This window comes from Pelophylax lessonae, assembly GCF_965119305.1.
Source record: "Pelophylax lessonae genome assembly, chromosome: 10".
Classification (NCBI taxonomy): Eukaryota; Metazoa; Chordata; class Amphibia; order Anura; family Ranidae; genus Pelophylax; species Pelophylax lessonae.
The window spans coordinates 156368964-156383120 of NC_138777.1; the positions used below are offsets into that span (position 1 = coordinate 156368964).

The 14157-nt window shown below is 43.6% G+C and overlaps 1 protein-coding gene across 2 annotated transcripts in view; it reads left to right on the forward strand.

The window, feature by feature from the left end:
- SLC12A4 (solute carrier family 12 member 4) overlaps window positions 1–14157 on the forward strand; it is a 363765-nt gene that overhangs the window by 122326 nt on the left and 227282 nt on the right. Inside the window, exons 7-8 of one of the 2 annotated variants that reach the window (XM_082270401.1) lie at window positions 8176–8281; window positions 8357–8417. In XM_082270401.1, the coding sequence (XP_082126527.1) occupies window positions 8176–8281; window positions 8357–8417 (167 nt within the window). Of the gene's footprint in view, window positions 1–8175; window positions 8418–14157 lie in introns of both variants that reach the window. The other variant, XM_082270400.1, reaches the window with a different exon arrangement.

A 14157-nucleotide genomic window follows, 5' to 3' on the forward strand; every position in this document is an offset into this window, starting at 1 on the left:
CTAGCAACGTCAGGACTTGTCAGGAGATACATGAATGACCTATACCTATAGCAAGGGCATTATTAGCTCTAGTCAGAGCTGCACAATTTGTTTATTTTGACAGATGTACCTTATCTGTATAAGCAGTATTTTTGGTAAAGGTGAATTGACCCTTTTAAACCTTTGTATAATAGGAAGTCTAAATCTAGCAGTAAAGTAATGTTAAATCTACTGTTTTCATTACAATAGTACCTGGTAAAAGGTGTTCAGGCACTTCTTATTACAGGTGAACCTCTCCCACTTGTGCTGCTACATCGCCACCCTGTCATACACTCCCCTGATTTAGGCCTAATGGGCCGAATGCTGGGTGACCTCAGCCGGTTCAATAAAAACTGACCGACATTTGCCCCGTGTTTATGGCAGCTGGTCTGACAGAAGCTGGCGGTTCGGCTAGCTTCTGTCAGACGAGCATGCTGGAAAACCAGCAGCTGACCCGCTCCTGGTCATTGCTCGCAGCCAGTGCTTTTCCAACGAAAAAAAAAAACTGATGTGTGTCTTTGGACCACGTGTAGCTATGCTGAAACTCCTTGCACAGGCGTCTACCGATGTTACTAGCATGAAGCCAGTCCAGAGCAATGATGTGCAGCCTGGATGCTTGAGTGCCTATTAGGTTAATGTTGACATTTTCGCTCTTATGATGGAGAGCTGGTCTCTTAATATAGTTTATTATTAGATTGTACTGAGAGTTTCTAGGTTACCATCTAGTCTGTCTATGATTTTCTATGGGCTCCTTCCACTGTGTTTTGTGGATTGGACTTTTCTTCATTACAAGATATATTGGAGATCACATCAGGAGCTGCACCCTCCATTATGTCTTCTACATTTTCTCAAGCAGATGTTTATGGCATTATGAGTCTGGTATCTGGTAGTAAAGAGTTTTGCAGGATATCCAGATGTTGGAAAGGAGACTCATTAAACTGGAAAAAAAAAAATCACATTAAATCTAAATACTTGAACTCTAGCTAAATATTAATAAATTCAATCACGTCAGTCCGCTAAGGTTTCCAGGACGTGAACTTTTTTCAATACCTGGGGACCTATTTGGAATAGAGCATTGTTTAATGCAATGCTTTTATTGATTGAAAAGATAAAGCAGGAACTCACATTTAATTACCCCGAAAATTGCGGAAGTACGAACTCAATTAAAGGGGTTACAAAATGGTTGACAGGTGGCAAGAATTTGAGAATAGATAAAATTATATCCTAACAAACAACTATGCTGTGCTGGAAGCTGTGAAGCAGCAAGAATTCCAAATTGATGTAACAGAATATACCATGTTTTAAGTCTGTTGGCAACATTTTCAAGAACTGCTACACCCACAGCACAGAGTGTAAGCACCAGCCCAGCCGCCTGTTTGGGGATCACAGCGTTCTGAGCCACTAGCAGTGTTTTTAAAGTGGAGCACCTGCTCCCTGTTTGGGGCTCACAGTCGTTTGAGTCACTAGAAGAGTGGTAGGAGTAGAGACCAAAGTAAAAAGTGCTTCTTCTGAAACAGAACTCACAAAAGAAGAGTAGAGTGTGCAAAAGTGGGTGATGGCGCTGCTCTATAATGTCCCCAAATATTTTAAAACGAGTGGTGAATTTCGGTAACTATATATGACATTTTAAAGCAAAAATCAAAAAAACCCCATATGTTATGTGTGCAAAATTGCAAAGTGCAAGTGCTAAATTCCAAACTCGGTGAATACATGCAGTATATTTTAAAATCATACATTATTAGTGAAAAAAATATATAGTTCATAAAAAATGTGAGGTCCTGTGAATTAAAGGGTGTGCACAGTGTCCTTTTAAAATCCACTTGGGGTCTTACTGCTCCTTCTAGTGCTACCGGTGGAATGCCTTGGGTGGTGGTGTTACACTCAGGTTAAATCACAACATGCAGTGAAACCCAGTGTCTTAAATTGTGTCCCCCGCCCGGTATCCCACTCACCAGATATCCTACCCCTTTCAACAGGGGTGGCTCACTGTATGTAAATATGCCTGGTTAGTGTGGCTGCTCCATGGTCTCCTAATGCTCCCCATCGTATACAGTGATATAGTGGCATCCTCTTGTATGGGTCAATAGGATAAAAATGAAAAAGCCCCATAGTGTAAAATCATAAAGCCAGGATTTATTAATAAAAGTAGTGCACTTACATAAAATAATCAGTCACTCGCAATAAAATCCAGGAAGTCCGGGACGCTTTGTGCTCCATGGACACACACCACAAAACCGGAACTTACGCAGTGACGCATGGCCCCCGCCCTACGCGTTTCATCACTCTGACGTCATCGAGAGCTGCCGCCAGAGTGACGTGAGAGTGATGCGGGGCGGGGGACACGAGTAAAGACACTGGGGTTCAGTGCATGTTAACAACACCACCCAAGGCATTCTACTGGTAGCACTAGAAGGAGCAGCAAGACCACTAGTGGATTTTAAAAGGACACTGTGCACACCCTTTTATTCACAGGACCTCAAATTTTTATGAACTATGTATTTTTCCACTAATAATGTGTGATTTTTATACATTATGTATTCACTAAGTGAGTTTGGAATTTAGCACTTGCACTTTTTTGGCATAATTTGCACCATCAGTGTTTTGCACAGGTTCTAATTGATTTGCGATTTTAAACATAAAACATATGGGGTATTTTTTTTTTTTTTTTATAAAATGTCGTATATACTTACCAATTAATACCACTCTTGTTTGTAAAAATTTGGGGACATTACAGAGCAGTGCAATTACCCACTTTTTTGCACACTCCTTCTTACACGCCACCTTTGGTGGTTAGTTACAATGGGGGCAGCTGCCAAATATCGAAAATATGAGTAAACCGTATTGAGAATAAACTTCCCTCAGATAATTGAACTGAGGGATGTATCATCCATACTTACCAAACGACCATGTTTTTGCCGGGGAGCCTCCGCAACCTGTTACTATGCAACAGAATGAGAGTAAAAAGGGGGTTGCTAAAATCAAAACAAAAAATAGGAATCGCAAACTAAAGTTCAGACCTTGAAGGCCCGCAAAGGCAGCCAAATAGCAGAAACGCTCAAAACTACCCACACATCACTGTCCCACCCACAAACCAAAACCAGGGGGCACAACATCCAATGTGCGGGAGCGACCAGTCGAAAACCGACTATTAGTCACTTCAACCAACACATAGGATAAGTGCAGGCATGCCTAATAGCTGTGGATATCTGAAAGCCACTGGTGTAACCACCTAGATAAGGAGGAAAGAAAAAAATGCTAATAAATACTACTATAGCTCAACCACTGCAGACATATGACGTGTGGGTAGTTTTGAGCGTTTGTGCTATTTGGCTGCCTTTGCGGGCCTTCAAGGTCTGAATCACATCCTACTTTAGTGTGCGATTCCTATTTTTTGTTTTGATTTTAGCTACCAATAAAATTTTATATTTAACCAGTGTTGAGCCTCTCTTATCTGCAGCCCTTCTGAGGTGATCCCTTTGATCCCCTCAAGCCCCTTTTTACTCTCAGCTGCCAAATATCAACTAGATCCATAGCGCCAAAACAAATATTTCATTGACAAAAGAGGATGGTTTGTGGAAACAAGTCTACCCCTCACTGCAATACCGACTGCTGTCCTTTTTGGCCTCAGCTTCCGAGCCCATTTGCTCTACTTAAGCCTAGTACACACTATCATGTTTTTAGTTTAACCCGCCTGAAGGAAAAAAAAACTAGAGCTTGGAAGGAGCCGCTGTACCAACAATCCGATTTATTAGTATAGCAATCTCCTCCGCAGAGCTATTGTGTTCTGACAGGGGGAAGGCCCCTGCCAGAACCCACCGGTGACTGCTCTCAGCCATTGGCTGAGAGTGCTGATCAGATGCTGATTGGCTTACCTTTTTCAGTCATACCCCTTCAAGATGGCTGCTGTACACATGAGCGGAGCATGGAGAGCGGAGCAGGGAGAATGGGAATGTATTGTCACAGTAGCCTTTGATGTAGAAGAAAGTTAAGTGGGCTGAGTTGGAAGCCTTAGAATAAGAAGAAATCTGTTTCAGGGCTAAATAGGCGGTGGAAAAATCTGCAAGATATTGTGGGAGAATATGCAAGCAGCCCTTAAAAAAATGCTAGAAACTATACATTTAACAGGATACTCACACAGATAGTTGCAGTTCTCTAGAATATCTGCCCACTCATTTGAAACTCCAGTAAAGTTACATACGATCTAATGTGATCGGGTTGCTGTAGATGACTACTGCGGGGCTGCAAGCAGTTGTTTAATATTAGCTTGTAGGAACCAAAGGAATTTCTGGGGATTCAAATGTAAAAATCCAAGTGGAGGTAGGAAAATGTGTTGCTTTTGGCTGGGTTCCCACAAAACAGAATTTTTAGGGCTAGCTTAAAGACTACTACTCCCAGCATATAGAATTGCAGAAATGTGTGCAGGGAACTGAGGGGTGAAAAGATGTTGATGCGCCTGAGCAGGATTCTTATGTGCAGACAAAAGCTAACGGGGGAAAGAATTAGAGTGAGGTTCTATACTAGGATTTGACGTCGGGAACAGAGAATGAAATTCTGGAACCTAGGAGTACATGAGAGGTCACTGGGTGACACAGAAGTCACCAGAATAGATGAGACACCAGTACAGAAAAAAAAACAGAAGTGAAGGACTCTTGCAGCAATGAGGTCTGGATACACAGGACACTAAAGTGTCTAGTAAACGCAGAGGGGTGCGAATGCTGGAATCAGGCTGAAATGCACAGGGGCACACAGGTGCCAGAACACTGGAAGCTGAAAGAAGTGTGGGCCTAGTGGCACGCAGGTGTCGGAGTTAAAGGATACATTCCCCTTTTGGAACAGGTTACATGTTCCACATCTTTTTTAGAATGAACGTTTTATAAATTGACATTTTGGGCTCTATTTGGACATTGTCACTTAGGGGTGTACTCACTTTTGTTACCAACGGTTTAGACATTATTGGCTGTGTGGAGTTATTTTGCGGGGATAACAAATTTACACTGTTAGGCTACATGTACACAGGACATTTTAAAAAGTCCTTTGAACGCTGGAATTTTACAGCTATGTAAAGGACGTTTAAAACGTCCATTGTGTCGCGTTTGCAGCTGCGTTTAGCGGGCGTTTGCGCTTAGATCCATTTTTAGAGGTTAAAAAATCATTCCCCTTTAAAATGGAAAAACGCAAGCGCTAAACGCGGGTGATCGCGTTCGGTCGCGTTTTGCGTTTGAAATGCCGGTAAACACACGTTCTGAACATCCTGAACGCAAATAATTGCTTTGCAAAAGACGACACTGAACTCAACTGCCTCTAAATGACTGTAAACGACCCAGTGTACATGGACAGATAAGATAACCTAGAGGAGGGTTCAGGGGCTTCTGAAAAAAACGCCCAACTGCTCCTAAACGTCTGTTTACAAGTAGCAGTGTTACATGAGGCCTTTTACAAGCTGTACTCTCACTACTTTACATTGTAGCAAAGTGTCATTTCTTCTGTGTTACATGAAAAGATAAAAAGATAATACAATGCAAGGGGTGTACTCACTTTTGTGAGCTATTGTCTGTGTGTGTTGTGTGTATATATGTATATACTGTATGTGTGTGTGTGTGAGTGTGTATATATATATATATATATATATATATATATATATATATATATATATATACACAGCTGTAAGAAAAAGTATGTGAACCCTTTGGAATTATATGGATTTCTGCACAAATTGGTCATAAAATGTGATTTGATCATCATCTAAGTCACAACAATAGACAATCACAGTCTGCTTAAACTAATAACACACAAAGAATGAAATGTTGCCATGTTTTTATTGAACACACCATGTAAACATTCACAGTGCAGGTGGAAAAAGTATATGAACCCTTGGATATAATAACTGGTTGAACCTCCTTTGGGAGCAATAACTTAAAACAAACGTTTCCTGTATTTGCAGATCAGACGTGCACAACGGTCAGGAGTAATTCTTGACCATTCCTCTTTACAGAACTGTTTCAGTTCAGCAATATTCTTGGGATGTCTGGTGTGAATCGCTTTCTTGAGGTCATGCCACAGCATCTCAATCAGGTTGAGGTCAGGACTCTGACTGGGCCACTTCAGAAGGCGGATTTTCTTCTGTTTAAGCCATTCTGTTGTTGATTTACTTCTATGATTTGGGTCATTGTCCTGCTGCAACACCCATCTTCTGTTGAGCTTCAGCTGGTAGACAGATGGCCTTAAGTTCTCCTGCAAAATGTCTTGATAAACTTAGGAATTAATTTCTTCCTTCGATGATAGCAATCTGTCCAGGCTCTGACGCAGCAAAGCAGCCCCAAACCATGATGCCCCCAACACCATACTTCACAGTTGGGATGAGGTTTTGATGTTGGTGTGCTGCGCCTCTTTTTCGCCACACATAGTGTTGTGTGTTTCTTCCAAACAACTCAACTTTGGTTTCATCTGTCCACAGAATATTTTGCCAATACTGCGGTGGAACATCCAGGTGCTCTTGTGCAAACTGTAAATGTGCAGCAATGTTTTGTTTGGACAGCAGTGACTTCCTCTGTGGTATCCTCCCATGAAATCCATTCTTGTTTAGTGTTTTACGTATTGTAGATTCGCTAACAGGGATGTTAGCATTTGCCAGTGACTTTTGTAAGTCTTTTGCTGACACTCTAGGATTCTTCTTTACCTCATTGAGCAGTCTGCGCTGTGCTCTTGCAGTCATCTTTACAGGACGGCCAATCCTAGGGAGAGTAGCAGCAGTGCTGAACTTTCTCCATTTATAGACAATTTGTCTTTCCGTGGAATGATGAACAGCAAGGCTTTTGGAGATACCTTTATAACCCTTTCCAGCTTTATGCAAGTCAACAATTCTTAATCGTAGGTCTTCTGAGAGCTCTTTTGTGCGAGGCATCATTCACATCAGCCAATGCTTCTTGTGAAAAGCAAACCCAGAACTGGTGTGTGTTTTTTATAGGGCAGGGCAGCTGTAACCAACACCTCCAATCTTCTCTTATTGATTGCACTCTAGTTGGCTGACATCTCACTCCTATTAGCTCTTGGAGATGTCATTAGTCTAGGGGCTCACATACTTTTTCCACCTGCACTGTGAATGTTTACATGGTGTGTTCAATAAAAACATGGCAACATTTCATTCTTTGTGTGTTATTAGTTTAAGCAGACTGTGATTGTCATTATTGTTGTGACTTAGATGATGATCGGATCACATTTTATGACCAATTTGTGCAGAAATCATTCCAAAGGGTTCACATACTTTTTCTTGCAGCTGTATATATTAATTGTTTTGAAGTACTGTTTGGTTTTACATGTGCGAAGATATATTTTCTATCGTGTTTTTGCTACTTTCCAGTTTTAAAGTGTTCTTTTATGCACAATATACAGTATATATTTGTTTATGTGGTATATATCACTTTTGCAGTACACTTAGTTTTTGGTTTGCATTCTATACCAGTTATTAGGGTTTTAGCATTTTATGTTGGAAACCGCATTCTGTTTCTTTTACATTCACATAGGAGGTTTCCACCACTTTTCTTGGGTTCGTTTTTTAAGGGGCCAGCGCTAATCTTTTTAACTATTCTGTTCTATTGGGTGTGGGAACACATTTCAGTTGTAAGCATTAAGTCCAATTATTTCTGTTTTGGCAATAGTTTTATTTATATACAGTTTATATTTTTTCATTATCACAATAGTAGCACAGTGGTATTTGTATGTAATATTTTATCACAGAATATTGTGCTGCTCCTCTCCTGAAGCTTTCCTGCTGTGATTTCAGGGTGAGGGGCAGAGCCTTGACCCTTTGGGTTTACAGAAAGTGGATTAAATGATACTGGTCTCTAAAATTGTCACATTTTCATTGGACAATTTTCATTTCATTGTCACAGATTCATTGGACAAATGTATAACTAGGCCCCTAAAGTGTTTGATATCCTTTTTATATGCACATTTGTTTATTTCTAATATTTTATTATTGGTGTAAAATGCAGGTTAGTGCATGCTGTTAACCTTTATAAAGGTATAGAAGGAAATTTTAGCACTATATTGAAAAGTATATTTGTTTTTTTTGCACATATTGCTAGTACGGCTTGCCCATTTTAAATTTAAAGCTCATTAACGTAAAACAATTATGTGAACATTCTCTATTTTCCCTAGGTATATATTGCTCCTTCAGCTGCCATTTTTCATTCTCCTAATGAACATGGGGAATCAAGTGATAAAATGAACAATATGCGTCTTTATGGCACAATTTTTCTCATCCTGATGGCGCTTGTCGTATTTGTGGGAGTCAAATATGTGAACAAATTTGCATCTATGTTCCTGGCATGTGTCATCATTTCCATTCTTTCCATCTATGTGGGCAGCATAAAATCAATCTTTGACCCACCTTTGTTTCCGTAAGTAAAGAATACTTGGCAAATATTGTTGTATCTGTAAATTTAATTATTCGGAGTTGTAGGGGGGCCTGTGTTTTGTTTTTAATGTGTTTTCTAGAAGCTGACAGTGGTAAAAATATTAAAGGTTTACTAATTTAAACGAATTAGAGCTGTAAAGCTAGTTGGCCTGTGCTTGTATTTCCAAAATCTGTGTCTTCTGAGCCATACCCAGAGAAGTCGGGGGTAAAAAAAATTGAAAAAAACCTGACTCAAAATGGCAAAAACCTACAAGAGCTAGAGCTTTGGGTAGTTCAAAATTCAGTCAGAATCCAAATAAGCCTAAAACCAGGAGAAATGTAACTATAAACAAAACTTTATTGGCCAATTATGCCATAAGAAACAACCTAGAAGCTGAAGATGGAGATACAAAAGGTGATGTAAATTTCTAAATTTCAACGATAGACAGCTGAAGGACAGAATCTGTAGCATCTAAATTGTAAGATGTATGCATCAGTGTATTAGAAGGGAATAATATTTAAAGCAAGTATCTTTGTGAGGAATCCAAAAGAGCTTTTCTGTTGTCTCTTCTAAAAGCTACACACTATTGGGACAATAACTAAATAGAAGAAGAGGAGAATTCGCTGTTTAGGAAACCCCTGAACTCAGTGGTGGGATTAAAAAATTTTAATAACCAGTTCCGACTTTCCCAGCAGAATGACCAGCGTGCCCCCTTTCAATGCACAGTGACCAGCGTGCCCCCTGTCAATGCACAGTGACCAGCGTGCCCCCTTTCAATGAACAGTGACCAGCGTGCCCCCTTATAATGCACAGTTACCAGCGTGCCCCCTTATAATGCACAGTGACCAGCGTGCCCCCCTTTCAATGCACAGTGACCAGTGTGCCCCCCTTTCAATGCCCAGTGACCAGCGTGCCCCCTTTTCAATGCACAGTGACCAGCGTGCCCCCTTTCAATGCACAGTGACCAGCGTGCCCCCCTTTCAATGCAGAGAGACCAGCGTGCACCCTTTCAATGCACAGTGACCAGCATGCCCCCTTTCAATGCACAGTGACCAGCGCTGCGTGCCCCCCTTTCAATGCACAGTGACCAGCGTGCCCCCCTTTCAATGCAGAGAGACCAGCGTGCCCCCTTTCAATGCACAGTGACCACAGCATTGCCCCCAATCATTGCAGAGTGCCACAGCATTGCCCCCAATGATTGCAGAGTGCCAGCCACAGCATTGCCCCCAATGATTGCAGAGTGCCAGCCACAGCATTGCCCCCAATGATTGCAGAGTGCCAGCCACAGCATTTCCCCTAATAATTGCAGAGTGCCAGCCACAGCATTGCCCCCAATGATTGCAGAGTGCCAGCCACAGCATTGCCCCCAATGATTGCAGAGTGCCAGCCACAGCATTGCCCCCAATGATTGCAGAGTGCCAGCCACAGCATTGCCCCCAATGATTGCAGAGTGCCAGCCACAGCATTGTCCCCAATTGCAGAGTGCCAGCCACAGCATTGCCCCCAATTGCAGAGTGCCAGCGATCCCCCCCCCCGCGAGACCCATGCACTTACCTCACGGACGGTCTCGCAGTCGCAGCTTCTCTTCAGTTCCCACGGCTCCCCGCGTCTCCAAGTGCTCAGTCCTCCCGCCGCGCCGCCTCCTCGTCCAATGGCACGGTGTTTGCCTTTCGGTCAATCAGGAAGCGGGAGGACCCGCTCCCTGATTGTCCAGGAGGAGGATCCGTGTGACAATGGCGAATTCTCATTCGCTATGGTCACAGAATGGGCGGGGCGCACTGCTCCGCCCCCCGGCCGCCAAGTCTGCCCGAGTGCGGGACATTCAATTGTACTGTGCGTCCTTAGACGCGCAGAGGGATTCAGCCGGTTCTGCGAACTTGCAGAAAATCAACATGTTTTAACATTTTAGGCAAATTTGTTTTCTGCTACATATTTTTGGTACAAAAAAATCGCAATAAGCGCATTTTGATTGGTTTGCGCAAAAGTAATTGCGTTTTACTAACTACGGGAAAGATATTTGTCATTTTTTTTTTTTTTTACTAGTAATGGTGGCAATCTGCGATTTTTTTGCGGGACTTTTGGGGGGGGGGGAACAGTGACATTACTACAGTAATCAGTGCTAAAAATATGCACTGTTACTGTAATTACACTGGCAGGGAAGGGGTTAGCCCTTTGGGTGATCAATGGGTTAAATGTATGCCTCATGCTCACTGACGTGTGTGTGGGGGGGTTCTGTGACAGAGATCGCAGGTTCAGCTATGCTGAATCCTGTGATATCCTCCTGTCTGTCACTGAGAAGACCCGTCTGCTTTGTTTACATAAGCAGGCTGGTCTTCTCATTGTTTCCCCGACGATCTGGGAAGGGAGGCGGCAATCCTCCGACCCGGCTCCCACCAAAATCACTAGGAGTCCAGCGACGAAGGTCTACGTCGCTGGACACAGGGGAGCCGCACTGCTGCAGTAGGATTACTGTGAGCAGTCGACAAGGGGTTAAATTGGGCATACCATTCAGCTGGATATCCATCCAGTCCAGGCGTCTTGTGGGTCGGTAACTGTGTAATGGCCAATGCAATTTCCTCCGCAGAGAGGGGTGCATCAAGCTCCTTCCTTGCATAATCTGATAGGATGGGGGAGAGACACTTGTGACAAGTAACTGCTCAGCTGCTCCTCATTGTATTGGACTCTAGTAGTATATAGATCTTTATAGAATGTCAGAAAGGCTTCTGTTATGTCCTGTAGAACATTACTAATCTGGCCCTGGTAAGTTTGTATTCTAGGGATAGACATAGGGTTGCGATCTGGTCAGGTCAAGTATGCCAGTAGGCGACCTGCTTTGTTACCATGCTCAAATATTTTTTGTGTTACATTCGTTTTTTAGTGAGGTCCAGCTGGCGGAGCTCATACTCTCTACGTTTATAAAGCCAGGTGACCTGTGTGTCAGGGCCAGGTGTAGTAATATAAGCAGATTCTGCTTCAAGCATAGCACCCTCCAACTCCTCAGTATGCCGCTGAGCATTCTTTTGTAGCACTCCCATGATTGCCACAAAGGTGTCCCACAGCGTAGCCTTAAACCCCTCCCACTCAATAGAGGGGTCAGCAGTACCCATACATATTCATGTTCCAGAAATTCGCTATACCCTCCCTACACCACCTCATTCTCTAGCCACTGGGGAGTTCAAGACACCAGGGGAAGTGTGACATCAATCTAATTTTATTGAATTGCCATTGAATGTAAGCGGTCCCTTTTCCCTGGCAAGACGCAGGATAGTGATTTTGTCTGGAAGGTTCAGGATTCTTGCAATTAGGGAGCGAGGGGGACCCCCTGAAGGGGGAGGGCGAGGAGGGGTACAGTGTGCACGTTCAATCGCCAGCTCAGCTGAGGTTATAGCATTTCCAAACACCTCTCACAGCCAGGAGCAGAGAAATCTTTCGGGGTGGGAGCCTTCCAAAGGCTCAGGGAACCCCACAAAACGGAGATTATTTCTGCGAGAGTGATTTTCCAGATCATCTAGTTTATCTCTGAGGGTATTCAATTTGTTTGTTGTGGTACGCATGGTAACAGTCAGGAGATGCACCGTGTCTTCCAATGTACTAATACGCCCCCTCAGCCTCCCCTGTTCTCTCCCGCATATTTTGGACATCTTGCTTTAAAAGGGAAAAATCCATATGCAGACTTTCTATCTGAGCAGTGAGAGAAACTTTGCAATCCTGTATAGCCAATCATAATATGTGCCAGTGTGGTTCAGGATGAGGAGAGTCAGACACATAGCCATTCATGGTATTCAAGGGGGAGGCCTGGGGTGAGAGAGGATCATCAGGAGATGGGGAGATAGCCATAGTATTTGCACTCACCCTGGAGTTAGATGGTAATGCAGACGCAGAGGAGGGGGGCTGGAACTCGTCATCAGGCCTGCTGGAGGGATCAGCACCATCCTGCCTGCGGAATCGAGTGAGCTGCTCTGCCGTTATTATGGACGTGGGAGGCCCGAATTTTACCATCATATCAGTAAATATCGCTGCCCGGTGTTGTGAGGAAGGGCACAGTGCCTGTAGGGCGAAGATAGGACATAGGATGTCTGCAGGTTAGAATGGATAGAGCCGGAGCCTCTGGCCTTCACGTTTGCTTGCTCCATCATCAAGCCACACCCCAAGAGCAATAATTCTAATGCCAGAGTTCACATTTAGGTTTGAACTGTAAATATCTAAGGGCTTATAAAACTTAGTCTATGGAGATTTTTAGGCATCATTTTTTATCACCCTTTCCTGGGTGTGCAAAATTTTAAAAACATAATCATTTGTTTCCAAAAAATTGGGTAATAAATTGTTTGTGTGCACTAAAATGCATTAAAGTGTATTTTTTTCTTTATATTTGTGCTTGATAGATTGCTGTGAAAATACTGTGCAACATAAAAAAATGTAAAAGCCACTATTTTATTTCTCTTAGAAAATATGTCATGTTTGGGGATTCTGATTGATTTTCTAGCAAAAAAAATGCAGATTTCTCTTTTGTTGATTGACGGACACAGTTCTAGATCTTCTTGACCCTTGGGTTTATGCTGCCCACTACAGGAGTAGGACACGAGGCAAAAAAGGTTGACTACGCCTATAGGGCAGTACCAGGGGTTATACTCCCACTTCCTGCTATAGGTGTTGATTTTTTTCTGCCTAGTCAGGAGTAACGACCTAGTTCCTTGCTGGGATCTTGGTCCTAGCATTTTTTCCTTTTTAAGCTAAATTTTTTTCTTCTTTTATTATTTTCTGTTTCTGTGAGATCTACAATCAATTCTGTTCCTGTTAGAACTACAATCAACTGCCAGACTGGGCGACGGACTGGATATTCTAGATCCTGATGGTCTTCCCAGTCTGGCCAGCAAGCGCGATCTTACCTTAGCTCCACGCTAGGTTGGCTGCGGCAGTTAAATGCCTCGCAAGGTCGCAAAGCCCTGGTCAGGACCTGAGTCGCAGCGTACCTCTGGCCCGCAGCACCCCCATTCCAAGGTGGTGTGGTGGTCTGCCTGGAGCGGTGCCTGCCCGGTCTGAAGGTGTGGTAAGTAGTGTCCCCCCCTCTCTTCTGGTGGGTTTTTGGGGTGGACGTGGGCCCCTCCCTGGGTTGGTTGGACCCCGACATAACGCTCCCTCTCACTATCGGGGTTCCGCTGTGGACCTCCCCCATCCCCCTACGCCTAGCTCCTCCCCACCCAGTGGATGGCTATGCCTGTTTTTTTAAGTTTTGGGGGCGTTGAGCAGGTGCTGGGGGGTGGGGGGGGGGGCTCTGCCGCCGGCTGCTCAGAACACTTTTTCCTGGGGGAATGGTCCTGGTGTCCAAATGTACCTGGGGGTCCCAGGAGCCGTGTGTTGGTGCCATTTTGCCTAGATCGCTGCTGTATATCTTGGCGGCCATGTTTATGTAGTCCAGCAGCCATTTTCTTGTAGTTTTCCATTGCTATTACACGGCGACCATGTTTTTGAAACCTATGGAGCGGTGAATCGGCGGGTTTCTAGTGTTAGTTCCTGAACTTTTTTTTTTATCTCTGGTACTCGGTCTTGGTACCCGAGTAGAGGGTGGGGAGTCTCTGAGGGTGCTAAACGGCTCCCTCTTTCTGCTATAGTGGTAACTGGTGCGCTGTGACTTGTGGTGCTGCTATTGCAGTGGTGGGGGGTACATTACAGAAATTTTAAACGTTGTTTTGTTGGCGGTCCCCAGGTTAAGTCATGGAGTCCATGGAGCATGTGTTACCACCTG